We start from the raw sequence: 16,448 nt of genomic DNA on the forward strand, positions 1-16,448 counted from the left end.
AATTTTGACAAAAGTTGTTCTGCCGGTTAAAGCAACTGGGATGTTAGTCCATCTCCTGAGGTCAAATTGAATTGATTTGAGCATTCTGTTAAAGTTTCTAGCAATGGAGCCTCCCGAGTGGCACAGCGGTCTAAGACACTGCATCGCAGTGCTTGAGGTGTCACTACAGATGTGGATTCGATCCCAGGCTGTGTTGCAGCCGGCCGCAACTGGGAGACCCGTGAGGCAGTGCACAATTGTCCAGGTTTGGCCGGCCGGGATATCCTTGTCCCATCGTGCTCTAGCAGCTCCTTGTGGAGGGCTGGGTGCACGCACGCTGACTTCGGTCGCCAGTTGTACGGTGTTTAGTCCGATACTTTGGTGCGGCTGGCTTCCGGGTTAAGCAAGCAGTGCGGCTTGGCAGGGTCGTGTTTCGGAGGACACATGGCCCTCGACCTTTGCCTCTCCCGAGTCAGTACGGGAGTTGCAGTGATTGGACAAGACTGTATAATAGCAATTGGGTAAAAATAACAAAAAAATATGTATAGTGCCTTTGGAAAGTATTCAGACCCTTGACTTTTGACATATTTTGTTACGTTACAGCCTTATTAGAAAATTGATAAAATATTTTTTTCCCTCATCAATCTACACACAATACCCTATAATGACAAAGCAAAAACAGGTTTTTAGATTTTTTTGCAAATGTATAAAAAAACTACTGAAATATTACGTTTGCATAAATATTCAGACCCTTTACTCAGTACTTTGTTGAAGTGTCTTTGGCAGCGAATCCAGCATTGAGTCTTCTTGGGTATGACGCTAAAAGCTTGGCACACTTGTATTTGGGGAGTTTCTCCCATTCCTCTCTGCAGATCCTCTCAATCTCTGTCAGGTTGGATGCGGAGCGTTGCTGCACAGCTATTTTCATGGCTCTCCAGAGATGTTCGATCGGGTTCAAGTCCGGGCTCTAGCTGGGTCACTCAAGGACATTCAGAGACTTGTCCCGAAGCCAGTCCTGCATTGACTTGGCTGTGTGCTTAGGGTCGTTGTCCTGTTGAAAGGTGAACCTTCGCCCCAGTCTGAGGTCCTGAGCGCTCTGGAGCAGGTTTTCATCAAGGATATCTCTGTAGTTTGCTCCATTCATCATTGCCTCGATCCTTACTAGTCACCCAGTCCCTGAAAAACATCCCCACAGCATGATGCTGCCACCACCATGTTTCACCCTAAGGATGGTACCAGGTTTCCTCCAGACATGACGCTTGGCATTCAGGCCAAAGAGTTCAATCTTGATTTCATCAGACCAGAGAATCTTGTTTCTCATTGTCTGAGAGTCTTTAGGTGCCTTTTGGCAAACTCCAAGCGGGCTGTCCTGTGCCTTTTACTGAGGAGTGGCTTCCGTCTGGCCACTCTACCATAAAGGCCTGATTGGTGGAGTGCTGCAGAGATGGTTGTCCTTCTGGAAGGTTCTCCCATATCCACAGAGGAACTCTAGAGCTCTGTCAGCATGACCATCAGGTTCAGCATCGTCTGGGTTAGGGGAGGGTTTGTTCTTTCCTCCGACACATTGTTGCGGCTGACTTCCGTGTCAACTTGGCTGGGTCGTGTTTCGGAGGATGCACGGCTCTTGACCATCATCTCTTGACCATCAAATTTCAAATAGACCTCAGGAGGAATACTGTCCCATCCAAGTGATTTGCCTTTATTCATGCTATCCAATGCCCTTTTGAGTTCATTGAGTGAGATTTGGGCTTCCAGCAAGGCGGCTTCCTCTGTTGAGAGAAGAGGAGTTCTTAATTCTTTAAGAAAGGACTTTGTCTGGCTTGGTGTGAATTAACAATCATAGGTGTTTAGTTCTTTATAGTAGCGGGAGAATCTTTTATTGATTCATTTGGGTTCTGATAGTAGTTTCTGCACAGCTTGTTGGCCAGTAAAAGATTGGTACGATTACCACGGAAGTAATGGTTGAGTCTAACTCGATGGATTTCCAAATTCTGCTCTCTGTCTTACCAACATTCTCTCTTGACTTTGGAAAGAGTAATAGCTACCTGATCTGAAAAAAAGTGTTGAGAACGCTCTAACGCAGTTAAGAACATTTCCAATTTCGATATCTTCTTTAATTGTGATTTATTCAACTCAGATTCAAATGCAGTTGCATAATTTTTTTAATGTGCATCAGTCTAAGTAACATAATAATTTTGAGTATCTTATGCATCATTATGATTATACCTTTAGTTGTGTTTGGGGCTGATGAAAAAGCAGACAAAATGGTACAAAATGGTTCTTCATTCTATGTGCGTCCTTACGGAGCAAGTGTGATTCTTGGAGCATTGCTATATCAATATGGTTTCTTGCTAGAATATCAAGACAGCTGGAACATTTGATAGGACAATTTAGGCCTTTCAAATTCCAAGAGAGACTGTTATATTAATGATATAATTGTTATCTTTAGCCCATGGATGTGTAAGTAAAAGCAGGACCTTAAGCAGCATATTTTTGGGTCTTTAAGGCATTAAAACATAAATAATGTAAAACATAAAACAAGTAACCATTTTCAGACCTTTACAGTTTAGTTAGTAGACTTGATGTGTTAGCGTGAATAATGAAGAAAAATATCAAATATAATCTTAAAAAGTAGGCTAAATATAACAACAGATATGCAAGCCTGACCACCATATTTGAAGAAATGTCAAATAGAAAGGTTGTAGGAGCAATAGTTATTGATCCATTATCCTCATTATTATTAGTAAAATGGATTAAATGACCTTAAACATAACCTGACCCTCAATATGTATTAAGCATTTAAGTGCTCTATACTATGTACATAAAAGAATATGGTATGTGGAATAAATGCAGTCTATAATCTAGATCTCACAATACTTAATCGTGGCTTGTAGGCCGAGTCCTCCCTTTGAAATACATTTTGACGCGTAAACGGAGGGGGACAGCCATCAACATGAACTGAATTGAGTGGTAGCCCATATCGGACTGGCCTTCTATCCTAAACAGAAAAAATACAAATATTAGGGGAATAGCTTCCAATTTAAATTGACATATTTAGTCCTTAAGGATGCAATGTGCTGTAGCCCCACAAGGAAGCAGCCCCAATCTGTATACACTTCAATATATTGTCCGTTGTTCATTAATTGGTATGGTGTCATCATTGGCTAAATGTCTTGGACCATAAATAATGTAATAATAGCAAAGTCCAATGTGCTGTAATAATAATAACAGCAACAATAATAGTGTTCCTTTTATCCAATTGAGGGGGTGTCCTTATTATTGTCTTATGCTGAGGTCACCATCATAGCCATAAGCTAGGGTGTATGATTGTGTATGGAAGTCTACCTGAATACTGAGCCAGTGTTGCTCTATCTCTGACACAAATACTGAGGGTGACAATTACAGCAAAGTGGCCACTGAAAATGATAGTTTTGCATGAAAGTCCAAAATGGACTTGAACTTTTGTACACATCTAACATTTTCCCATGCCTTTTTAACAAATCAATCCCAAAATGGCTTCAGCTTGGTTGAGTAGGGTAAGTGGGTTCCCTAATGAGCAGGAGGAGTGAGTGTGAAGGTGTAGTCTAGCTGAGCTCCAGTGATTACTGGTTGGATTGGGAGAATTGTAATCAAAGCGGCTCATGAGGGAGCAACGAGTATCGTCTGGAAACCAGGCCACAACAGAGGTCTCATTCATCACTTCCATATTATGCCCTTTTCAAGTACAACCCCCCAAGACATCCTACACCACCACGACCATGACCACCACGGAGTGCCTAGAAATCCCCATACCGTGTAGTTGGTAGAGGGAGGGACGTAGCCCAGACTCTAGATGGAGCAGGGTAGTTATCGACTCTAACAGAAAGAAAAATAATTTACCTTGGACCGCTTTCCAATAGAAACCAGGCCTCTTTATGTGTAGTGAACATATTTTGTGTTTTTGCAGTGCATGTTTTCTCCTTTCCTCTCCGAACGACTCTGGCATGCTGCCCTAATGGGGGTTGATAACAGGCATAACTCAGGGACCTTATCGATTGAGTCTCTTCCTGTCCTTAAGGATGTCACCATGCTGGACCCTCTTTCCCTTCACCCAGTGACCATGACTTCTGACCCTTAACAATGTCAGCTTGACCCAGGGGGCTGGACAATAGCCAGGCTAGTCATCTTTGTCTCCACTGCCCCTGGGAATGAGCTGCTCCGAATGGGACAGAGATACTCAGAGTGTGCTGGACAGACATTTATGTGAATGAACTTAGACTCTCCCAGTCAACCTACTCTGAAGCAACAGTAATCTACCATTTCATTCTTGGATGATACTCTAATATTCAGATATGCAGCGTAGAAAACAGCTGAGGGCATCTGTCAAAACAAATATGTGTCGCACTGCATCCAAGGCAAGCTGGGAGATATTAACTCATAGGCACTTACAAGGCATACTGGAGAAGTTGACTTTATAAACAAATCGTGTGAATGGTAAACACCAATGCCAATAATGACCTGGCATATTTCAATCTTCTCGCTCTCGTGAATCCTTGCTGCATGGAATGTACGTGATAGGTATCTCTCATGCTAACTCCCAATGAAACACCCCATACAGCTAATACATACACTATACATTCCTATGGAGGCCAAGTGCTGAAAGCAGAAAAAAATCCCAACAGGTCTCAACAGTTATAGTATAGTAAAGAAGGGTGGCTAGTCAAGGCTGGGAAAATCCACAGTGCAAGAGTCTGAATTCCAATAGCTCTGACCTAGTTTGTACTGTATTTCAGTAGCTGTGGCAGTGATAATATCAGAAGGAGATTATCACATTTTAGTGCAGTTTTAGTGCAGTACACTGAAATCCTATTATGTGTAATCCATAGTAGTACTGTAGATATTATGAAAGGTAAACCCGTAAACCCAATTGGAATCTCATGAACTGATTGAGGAATTTTTCTTCCAGTGGCAAACCTAGATTTTATGAGAAGATGATGCAACATATTAGAGGCCCCATACAGTGGTCATTTGGAGGTCATACACAATCACAGGTATTACCTATGAATATGTGTCACAAACGACCCCAATCTCAAAGCAGAAATAGGTATTCTCCGTAATAGGGGTCCCCAACTGGTGGCCCGCTGGCCTCAATCTTGTTGATGATCCCTGCTCTATGAATACTGTACTCTCTTAACCCATCCTCCAGACATTTAGCTAGTCTCTTCATCATCTGTTCTCCATCTCAGAAGCTCCTCTTGATGTACAGTATTTATGCCTTGGGGAGGGCTGCTAATGCTGAGCCTACTGATGATTGTACGTGAGGGACACTGCTACAGAATCTACAGAAACTGAGTGGGTGGCAGGTAGCCTAGCTGTTAGAGCGTTGGGCCAGTAACCGAAGGACGCTGGTTTGAATACCTGAGGTGACTATGTAAAAATTTGCTGATGTGCCCTTGAACTAGGCACTTAACCCTAATTTGCTCCAGGGGCACTGTACTACTACGGCTGACCCTGTAAAACAACACATTTCACTGCAGCTATCTGATATACATTTTAACCTCTATGGGCTAGGTGGGACGCTAGCGTGCCACCCGTGGTCCACTCCATCAACAGCAGGTGCATTTCAAGAGCGGCAAATTTGAATCCAAATAAATGTCAAAATTCAAATTTTTCAAACATACAACTATTTTACACCCTTTGAAAGATAAACATCTCCTTAATCTAACCACGTTTTACGATTTCAAAAAGGTTTTACGGCGAAAGCATAAATTTAGAGTATGTTAGGACAGTACATTTACAAGAGTTGTGTGTAATGTTTTGTCAATTCAAAGACAGGGTCACCAAAACCATAAAACCAGCTAAAATGATGCACTAACCTTTTACAATCTCCATCAGATGACACTCCTAGGACATTATATTAGACAATGCATGCATTTTTAGTTCTATCAAGTTCATATTTATATCCAAAAACAGCGTTTTACTATGGCATTGATGTTGAGGAAATCGTTTCCCTCCAATAACCGGCAGTCAAGTCAGCGTCACAAATTAAATAATTAAAATTAGAAAACATTGGTAAAATATTATATTGTCATTTAAAGAATTATAGATTTACATCTCTTGAACGCAATCAACTTGCCAGATTTAAAAATAACCTTACTGGGAAATCACACTTTGCAATAATCTGAGCACTGCACCCAGAAAAATACGCGTTGCGATACAGACTAGACGTCATGTTGGGGAGATCTAAAATCGAAAATACTATGTAAATAATCCATTACCTTTGATTCTCTTCATCAGATGTCACTTCCAGGTATCACAGGTCCATAACGAATGTAGTTTTGTTCAAAAAAGCTCATCATTTATGTCCAAAAATGTCCGTCTTGTTAGCACATGATCTAAGCCAGCCGGACTTCTCGTCATGAACGAGGGGAAAAAATATATTTACGTTCGTTCAAACATGTCAAACGTTGTATAGCATAAATCATTAGGGCCTTTTTTAACCAGAACATGAATAATATTCAAGGTGGACGAATGCATACTCTTTTATAACGTATTGGAACGAGGGTACCCAACATGAACTCGCGCGCCAGGTGTCTAATGGGCCATCATCGTTCCATGGCTCTTGTTCGGTCAGATCTCCCTCCAGAAGACTCAAAACACTTTGTAAAGGCTGGTGACATCTAGTGGAAGCAATAGGAAGTGCCAAAATATTCCTCAGCCCCTGTGTTTTTCAATGGGATAGGTTTAAAGGTAATACAACACATCAGGTATCCACTTCCTGTCAGAAAATGTCTCAGGGTTTTGCCTGCCAAATGAGTTCTGTTATACTCACAGACACCATTCAAACAGTTTTAGAAAATTTAGGGTGTTTTCTATCCATATGTAATAAGTATATGCATATTCTAGTTACTGGGTAGGAGTGGTAACCAGATTAAATCGGGTATGTTTTTTTATCCAGCCGTGTCAATACTGCCCCCTAGCCCTAACAGGTTAAAAATATATATTTTTTTGGTGTTCAGGAGGCTACTGGGAAGAGGGAATACCTGATGAAGACGCCCCAAGGAAGATGTCACATTACTGTATCTATCTGTCACTTTGGGTTTGAATTAACGCAAACATGGAAACGATCCTTGAATTCTCCAGATGACTCCATTGTAGTCCTTTATTGAGAGGTTATTCTAAGGAATTTCTATTTGATAAAATGAACTTGAACTTTCTAAAAAGTACAAGCATAGTAATCTCCAACCTTTGTTGTGAGTAGCAAAATGGAAGGCTCACTGTCTAGGGACCATATGCTTTCCATGAAGCCTAGTTTTTCCTGGACCAGTGTCAGCTAGCAGCTACAATAGACTGATTAAGAATTTCAAGACCTAACATTGGATGTAAGAGAAGGAGGACAGTAAATCATCTGAGGTTCTAACACTGGGCTACTGTCTTCACAGGCACACATTTATAAACCATTACATTGGATGAATGTGGTTCCTATCTTTTAATGAACAAAAGAAATGCATATGAAAGAACTGCTTTTATGTATAGCCCTAGTGCCTTTAACTAGGTCTCAGAAGACATTGTAGGAGATTTACCGTCCTTAAATACAAGTACAGTAATTATAAAAAATGTATACAAAAATATCAGCAGCACACTATTATTTTAGACTGTGGACTGGTAGAGTGGCCATGTATTGCTGACTTACCCTCAGTGTTTCGAGACTGATTGTTTGGGCCCTGGTAGTTGAAGAGGACCTGGGACTGTCTCCTGGCTGGCTGGTCTCCTTCCTCCCTCATGACAGGAGCTCTGCTGGTCGGGCTGAACTTCACTGCGAGAAACTCCTGGTCAAGTTTACTCTGGGGCTTTGTGGGCTCCTCACGCTGCTCCTCAAGATGCTCCTCAAGGTGCTTCTCATGATGCTGCCCGTAGCTTTGGGATGAACGACTGCCATCATGGTGGTGACTGCTTTGGTTGTCTCTGTGTTCATGGCGGCCAGTGTGTCTCACTCCCTTGTCACTACGGACAGTTTGTGTGACGTCCTTCGAAGTGTCACTCTTCATCACTATGTCACCATTTCTGTGATGCCTGCTGTCCCGGTCAACAACTTCCTGTTGACGCCTGTGGCTCTCTGAAGTAACTTCCTGTTTAGTTGTTGTTGTTGTTGATGTTGTTGACTCCCCCTGGGCTTTTGAGGTGGTCTGGTCCATGTGATGTGGATCCTCGGTAACGGTCACCTCCTCTCTTCTCTCCTGATCATATGTTCCCAGTCTCTCTCTCAGCTCCTGCCTCAGGTCATTAAAGATCTCATAAGTAGGAAAGCTTGTCTCAGCATAGGATGGTGACACTATGGTCGATTCTGTTGGCTGGACCGGGTCTTGTGGTATAGTAGATGAGGGGTCAGGCAGTGTGTAGTCATAATCCTCATCTTCATCCAGGACAGGTGGGTCCTCTTTGTAAAGAGGTAGGGTGTTACCGGGGGCGAATGGGTCTAATGGGCTTGTCTGTTTATTGTCATGCGGTTTGCTGAGGTCTCTCAGAGGGTTGTTGTTCTGTCTGGTTGTTGCTAACATGGGCTTCTTAATGTTACGAGGGTCGCAGTCAGGGATAGGAGAACACATCAGGCTCCCGCCATCGTTAGGACAGTGACACACCTGACACGGGTCCATCTGGAAGGAGTGGCCCGCTTCATACTTCTGGTTGCCTTGGACACAACCGATGCTCTCACACTGCGGACACCCATCCGCAGGTTCCACAACAGTGATGCAGTTGGGAGGGATCTCGGGACATGGGATGAAATGGCACCCGATCCTCCCGCCTCCTTGTGGACAAGAACATTCTGTGCTTCCGAAATCCACAAAGTAAGATTCTCCCTCTGGAACTTTCCCATTCCGGAAGCCTGCATGGATGCAGTCATAGTACTGGTAACCTTCACATGAGCATCCTATTTTAATGCAGGTGGCACAGCAAGCGCCTTTCTCCAAAACCTCCTCAATACAGTTGTCCAACACTGGACAATCCACGCCTGTACAGTCCCTTTGGCTTAGACAGGTGCCCAGGCACAACAGGAGCACACATTGAAACAGCATCACTTTTTCTTGGTTCATTTTTCATAAAAGTCCCAGAGCCCAAGAACAATTGTTGAAAATTGAATTTGATGATAACACAGTCTTCTGCAGTCGACCTGGAGTGAGAATGATGTTGAAGGTTCGATTTCAAATGGCCTCCTTTAACCTGTGAGAATGAAAGAGAAATAACATGACATTACTGTTATGTTATGTTAAGTTACTGTAGTGACAGAGCCACAAGATCATCACCAAGACCATCACCAAGTTGTTTGTCATTGAACTGGGTCCCACTAGTCTCCACTGTTTAAACTAGCTACCATTACTGTCATTAGGCCTAGACTAAAATTGACCATTGGGCTAATGTATGTTTTTCCATGCCCATTCTCTGGTCACAGGACTGCTCGGGATGCATACTGTGGTTTGCATTACATTGGTATGGAAATGTGGCTACAGGTAACGCCGGATAGGGATAGGGGGAAATATGGACAACCCTAGACAAACCGTCCAAAGTTAGAAAAGAAAGGTACTGTACCTGACAGCTCCTACACACAGAATAACACAGATAAGAGAGGACAAAGCTCATGCACTAGAGTGGGCTTAATGTGGTTGCTAGTGTCAGATATTTTCTAAATCTGCAATTCAAAATGTGTCCTTTCTAAGAAGTATGTTCTGTACGTTTTAATAAGATGCATTTCTTACACTACTGTACTTCGACTGAACAATCTTCGCAGTGATCCATATTCAGCCAATTCTAAACCCGTGTGTGATCCAAGTCAGTGATGTGACTACAAATCAGAGAACATATTGAAAACCAGGTGTTTTCTATTTCACTTTTCCTGTTTTTCTCAACTGTTCATGTGCTTGATCCAGTCCAAAGAAACACTGCAACGTTTCCATCAAAGAAATATGTTGTACGATTCTACAAGTTATTTTCAAAATGCATTCCAGTTCTAAGTGAAGCATTATGTGCATAAAACAAACATTAGATCTATTCCTAACATTTGACTAATCTTTAACACTGAGCTTAAATCAGTTGAGGAATATGAACAGTGTTAGACTCAAAAGACACCCACATAGCACAACAGCCCAGACTCATTCCCCCCATAGTGCTTAGAAACAGCATGCTGGTGCATGGATTCCAACATATGGTGGAGCAGTTTGGGAGGGCAAAAGTCACCCAGTGTTGACATGGTATATTTTCCTCCATAGACACCCTTCACGCTCATGTGTACCTTGGTTGTATGGAGAAGCCTGCACTGACACGTCTTTAAACTCCCAGCAGCAACTCATAACTCTGCATCTACATACAGTCCCTCTGTTTTCTATATCAACATATTCTAAAATACTATACTCCTGCCATATGATGTCCTGGTTCCATGACTATATTTTAATAAGAATGTTGAGTTTATCAACCTACATATATAGAGTTATGGTGTGCTGCTCTGTGTTGAGGCATCCTATTATCTTGGCGCAAATTTGCCCTTCAGTGATGATTATGTAGGGGACCATGCACTTCCTTTCAGTGAGGATTCTATCACTAACACAACCCCTCAGTGTCAAAGTCAACCAAGCACGGGTTACGGCAGTCACAGCTAACTGCAGAGGTTTTCTAAATGAAATATTACAATCCCCCCTTCCAAATTCAACGTTTCTTCAAATTATACGTTTTTGAGACCCATTAGACATCCAATTGGAAGTAAAACATTGGTTCTGGCTACTTCTCGCACATCTGGGGCTACGTCTCTCTCACTTCATCATACCAGACCACAGAATGAGAAGGACTGCAGCACAGACGAATGCACCACTTAGACAATCAATGATGGCTTTGTATGCAGCGGGTAAGGAATCATTTTAACAGGTCTCACAGTCTTGACTGGCATGTGCCCCACTGGTTTGGTGTTTTAATGATGTTGAATTCAGCACATGGCATGCAACGACATGGCATGATGTACTACATCGAAGGCTGAGGCTCAGAGTTCCTATGTCTGCCACAGCTGACAGTGAGATTCAAAAAAGAAAAAGAAAGTTGGTCTGGGAAAATCAAACTAATTGTATAAACATGTGTCACTCACAACTACTATCAGAATCTGTGATAAGAAGATAAAGTGAATGGAAGACACATCTAGCCGCTGTATCTTTGCTGACCAATGAAAGATTAATTTATTTAAATGAAACGAATGATATATTTTTTTTTCTGTCAGCTAAAAAAATGTCCAAAGTTTTCCAAACAACGTTTGTGTACATGGCTTGCTCATGTATCTCTCCTAGTATCCAGGAGTTTGAGCCAGGATACAGAAAACATTGTTGTCATGTGATTTTACAGGAAAAGTTCTCAACAGTAATGTTGGTCTTAGCGTTTTGAAATACTATATTTTCTGGTGTAAAGATTTAAAGATATCCTACAAGATAATGTCAGTCTATCTGCTAGGCTGAGAATAATGACTTGAATGTAATTAAGTCAGTAGCCTGAGGGTTGATAAGGTACACAAACTCACATAGAGCCAAATAACTTTTACAAATATTACTGTTTACGTTTTGTCATTACATACAAATGGACATAAGCAATAGACTTCAGGGCTGAGAATACTCCATCATTTGAAATTGGAAACGGGACTTAAACACATTTTTTCTCTGTGTTTTAACAATAAACGTTAAGTGTGAAAGTGAAATAGGCATAATTTAATAGAGGATAAATAAAATGCTGAAATGTTCTTAGTTATGTGGAGAATTAAACGTCAATATAACCTGCCATGCACATAACTGATGGGTAGAAATGTTGCAAAGGAAAACCATAATTTTTACATGTTACATGCAGTCTCTTATAAGGTTAGCACATAAACACATTCTCACAAACAAGTGTGCAAAGGCAGTGAGTGAGGCAGTGATTGAAAAGTTTTTCCTTACCTTAAGTCTCAGTTTTGTCAGTGTGCGACCGGTATCTTGTATGCTGGCCCAAAGTTAGCTGAGCGCATTCTGAAGAGAAGGGGGATGTGCAAGCACTCTCTGAAAACTGAGAGAGGATAGGGGCGGAACAAAAACTTTCTTTGCCCTCTGAATACTTCGGCAAATTAGTTATGAGGTCAGGAATACTTTTGCGCCTCTATTTCATTAAGCTGCTGATTCACGTTTGAACGAATTCAAATCGTTTTAATCTGTGTATCTCGCTGCTGTTTTACTTTATTGAAATAGGCTGCTTGCTGTCACATTCCAATATTAGTCTTTGCACTTGGGTTTATTTGACGAATGCAGTCATTTTCCCCATTTATATTGTCATTATTGTGACGTTGTATATTGTAATTCCAGATGATTCACCCAAAAGTAGGTTGTGCTGGTGAATAACTCTAACTATTATACCCATGTTATGCCCATCTAATGTCCATACCTTGAAAAGGATAAAGGATAGGCTAAAAAGCCTACACACAATAATCAAACTCTCCAGCAAATCTTCTCACTCAATAAGAAAATATCACATGATCCCTGTGGCTCTTCAGGTCTTTCATGCCCAGAGATGAAGATAGCCTATGTCTGTGTGTAACTGTTTGAAGACATCAGGTACTGTGATTCAATGGAGTTGGTTAGCTGCTCTCCCTCAAATAGACAAACATGCTGTCTGGAGTAATAATGAGATTTTGTCCAATCTCTGTCTATCTGAGAGTAAGCTCCTGTGATGTGGACTAACCTCTGAAATAACCCCCAAAGAGAGGTCAGCAACCACCAACTCAATCACTGTCTGACACACACACACACACACACACACACACACACACACACACACACACACACACACACACACACACACACACACACACACACACACACACACACACACACACACACACACACACACGTCCAGTCCATATTATGTTAGGGGTAATGGGTGTCATCAGTGAGAATGGTCCTAGAGACAAAAGCCCACTCAGTGAATTAATAGATTGATTAAATCAAATCAAATGTTATTGGTCGCATACACATATTTGGCAGATGTTATTACGGGTGTAGCGAAATTCTTGTGTTCCTAGCTCCAACAGTGCAGTAATATCTAACAATACACAACAACACACACAAATCTAAAAGAATGGAATTAAGAAGTATAGAAATATTAGGACAAGCAATATTCGGAGTTCGGAAAGTGTTCAAACCCCTTGACTGTTTTGACATTTTGTGACGTTACAGCCTCATTCTAAAATGGATTAAATAAATACAAATCCTCAGCAATCTGTACACAATACCCCATATGACAGTGTGAAAACAAGTTTTTAGAATTTTTTGCAAATGTATAAAAAATAAAAACAGATGCTCTCAATGGTGCATCTGTAAACGTTTTTGAGGGTCTTAGGGGTCAAGCAAAAAGAATTCGGCCTCCTGAAGCCTTCTTGCGCCTTTTTCACCACACTGTCTGTGTGGATGGACCATTTCAGAATGCAGGGATGTGTACACCAAGGAACTTTTCACCTTCTCCACTGCAGCCCCGTCGATATTGATGGGGGCATGCGCCATCTGCTGTCTCCTAAAGTCCACGATCAGCCCCTTCATTTTGTTGACATTGAGGGAGAGGTTATTTTCCTGGCACCATTCCGCCAGGGCCCTCACCTCCTCCCTGTAGGCTGACTCGCCTATCACTGTTGTGTTGTATGCTAACTTGATGATTGATTTGGAGATGTGCGTGGCCACGCAGTCATGGGTGAACAGGGAATAAATGAGGGGACTAAGCACGCACCCTTGTGGGGTTGTGGATCAGCAAAGTGGAGGTGTTGTTGCCTACCTTCCCCACCTAGGGGTGGCCTGTCAGGAAGTCTAGGACCCAGTTGCACAGGGCGAGGTACAAACTCAGGGCCCCTTGCTTAACACGCTTAAATGTCTTACTTACTTCGGCCAAAGAGAACGAGAGCTCACAGTCCTGGGAAACGACGGTGGCCCGCATTGGCGGCGCTGTGTTTTCCTCGAAGCGGGCAAAGAAAGTGTTTAGGCTGTCCGCGAAGTAGCTGGTTTTCCCTTTATAATCCGTGATTGTCCTTAGTCCCTGCAATAAACATCTTGTGTCTGAGCCGTTGAATTGCAACTCCACTTTGTCTCTGTACTGACATTTTGCCTGTTTGATTGCCTTACGGGCACAACTGGACTGTTTGTACGCAACCATATTCCCAGTCACCTTGCCGTGGTTAAATGACAGACACAAGGGGATATGGTGCCATTGTTGGCTTTGTTTTAGGAACACCCCCACGATAAATCGATGACATGGATGAGTCAATGGCTCCAGCATTTGTTTTTGTGCGCACATTGTTGAAAAATGAAAACAAGCGGAAGATCATACGTCTTCCTCTAAACTACTGATCTGCTGTAGTATGCAAAACTCTGCATAATTTGGTGCAGCAAATTGGCAGAAGCCTGTTTTTTCTGTAAGGTTATAGAGACAAAATGAATATGGCAAGATTTTTCATTTTCAGAAATCCCCTTAGTCAGGCTTCACTGGATTAAGAAACTGTGTTATAGACAAATCTGTACAAATCCATACAAGTCTAATCCATGTGTTGTTCAGTGCTATTCTGTAACTGGATAAAACATTTGCCCCCACTGTCCGCTTTCCAGCATCCATGGATATTGTCCAGTGCAGGTCAAGTCTATCAACCCACAGTGTGTTCATGTGTATCGTGACTGACTACATACTATAATAGTGACCGCACCGGAGACAAACACATAGATTTTCCTCTGGTCCAGAGCAGGACTGTGATCTCAGCCTGGGCTGTGCTGTGCCTGGCAGACAGGCCGTCTCTGGTTCTTTAATGACCTGAGCCCATGAGCTAACTGGCTGTGAAGGTCCGTTCAGCTCACAAATGCCCAGAAGAACCTGCATGGTGTACCTCTGCTCCTTGCTCCAGACTGCCTCTGAAATACCTTGCTTTCCCCCATATAGTCCATTACTTTTGACCAGGGACCTAAATTAAGTTCTGGTCAAAATTAGTACACTACTGTATTGAGAATAGAGTCAGTTGTGACTTGAGACACAAAGGGAGTGATTTGAGAAGTAGGAGCTGTTGTAATGGTACAAATGGAAAGGCACACCAGGGGAGGAAATTGAGTTTTAAAGTCGCAGTGCAGTTTCACCTCATTTAACACCTGATTGACTTAACAAAAGGCACATGACATAGCATAAGTGGGGGGCTGGGCCTTTCTTGTTCTTTATTGATCATCTATTGTTCCTCAATTAAGGGGAAGGCCGATGACATCACAGTTTCCCATCAGACCAACTCCTTGAATGCCTTACTCCATGAAGTTTTCAGTTGGGCTTAAAACATATTTTCTTACCATTTAGTGTGTGGACTACTGTATTTACACATTGAATATCGCTTTTCAAAAGTAAAAGTAAAAAAATTGCTGGAGGACGTCTTTAAGGCCAGGCACCAAAGGCTGATGTGACATTTCTGCATCTACCTATCAATTTGGAGATTTGTTGGTATTTTGGTTCTTTAATATTAGTATTTTCAAAAAGTAAACATAAAAGGGAGAAGAAAAAAACTTCAGTTACTCCAGGTAATTGAGGTAATATGTACATGTAGGTAGAGGCAAAGTGACTATGCATGGATAATAAACAGAGAGTAGCAGCAGTGTAAAAATGGGGGGTGGGGTGGGGACAATGCAAATAGTCTCGGTAGCCAGTTGATTAACTGTTCAAGAGTCTTATGGCTTGGGGGTAGAAGCTGTTAAGAAGCCTTTTTGACCTAGACTTGGTACTCTGGTACCGCTTGGCGTGCAGTAGCAGAGAGGACAGTCTATGACTATGGTGGCTGGTGTCCTTGGCAATTTTTTGGGACTTCCTCTGACACCGCCTGGTATAGAGGTCCTGGATGGCAGGAAGCTTGGCCACAGTGATATACTAGGCCAGACGCACTACCCTCTGCGTACGGCCCCTTGCGGTCAGAGGCCAAGTAGTTGCCATATCAGACGGTGATGCAACCAGTCAGGATGCACTCGATGGTGCAGCTGTAGAAGGATCTGATGACCCATGCCAAATCTTTTCAGTCTCCTGAGGGGGAATAGGTGTTGTCGTGCCCTCTTCACTACTGTCTTGGTGTATTTGGACCATGATAGTTTGTTGTTGATGTGGACACCAAGGAACTTGAAGCTCTCAACCTGCTCCACTACAGCCCTGTCGATGAGAATGGGGGCATGCTCGGTACTCCTTATTCTGTAGTCCACAATCATCTCCTTTGTCTTAAACACATTGAAGGAGAGGTTGTTATCCTGGCACCACACTACCAGGTCTCTGACCTCCTCCCTATAGGCTGTCCCATCGTTGTTAGTGATTAGGCCTACCACTATTGTGTCGTCCTCAAACTTAATGATGGTGTTGGAGTCGTGCTTGGCCATGCAGTCATGGGTGAACAGGGAGTACATTAGGGGACTGAGCACGCACTAGTGATGGCTGTTGTAGGTGAACGT

General features: G+C 42.4%; 1 protein-coding gene across 1 annotated transcript in view; it reads right to left on the minus strand.

The window, feature by feature from the left end:
• The window catches only part of LOC106571900 (fibulin-2), a 45,212-nt gene extending 33,182 nt beyond the window's left edge, over positions 1–12,030 (minus strand). Inside the window, exons 1-2 of the mRNA XM_082961992.1 lie at positions 11,916–12,030; positions 7,652–9,177 (exon numbers count right to left, since the gene is read on the minus strand). Of these exons, the coding sequence (XP_082818118.1) occupies positions 7,652–9,050 (1,399 nt within the window). The 5' untranslated portion in view covers positions 9,051–9,177; positions 11,916–12,030. The remainder of the gene's footprint in view (positions 1–7,651; positions 9,178–11,915) is intronic.
• Positions 12,031–16,448: the final 4,418 nt, after the last annotated feature.

The sequence above is a fragment of the Salmo salar genome, chromosome 15 (genome assembly GCF_965601325.2).
Source record: "Salmo salar chromosome 15, fSalSal1, whole genome shotgun sequence".
NCBI lineage: Eukaryota > Metazoa > Chordata > Actinopteri > Salmoniformes > Salmonidae > Salmo > Salmo salar.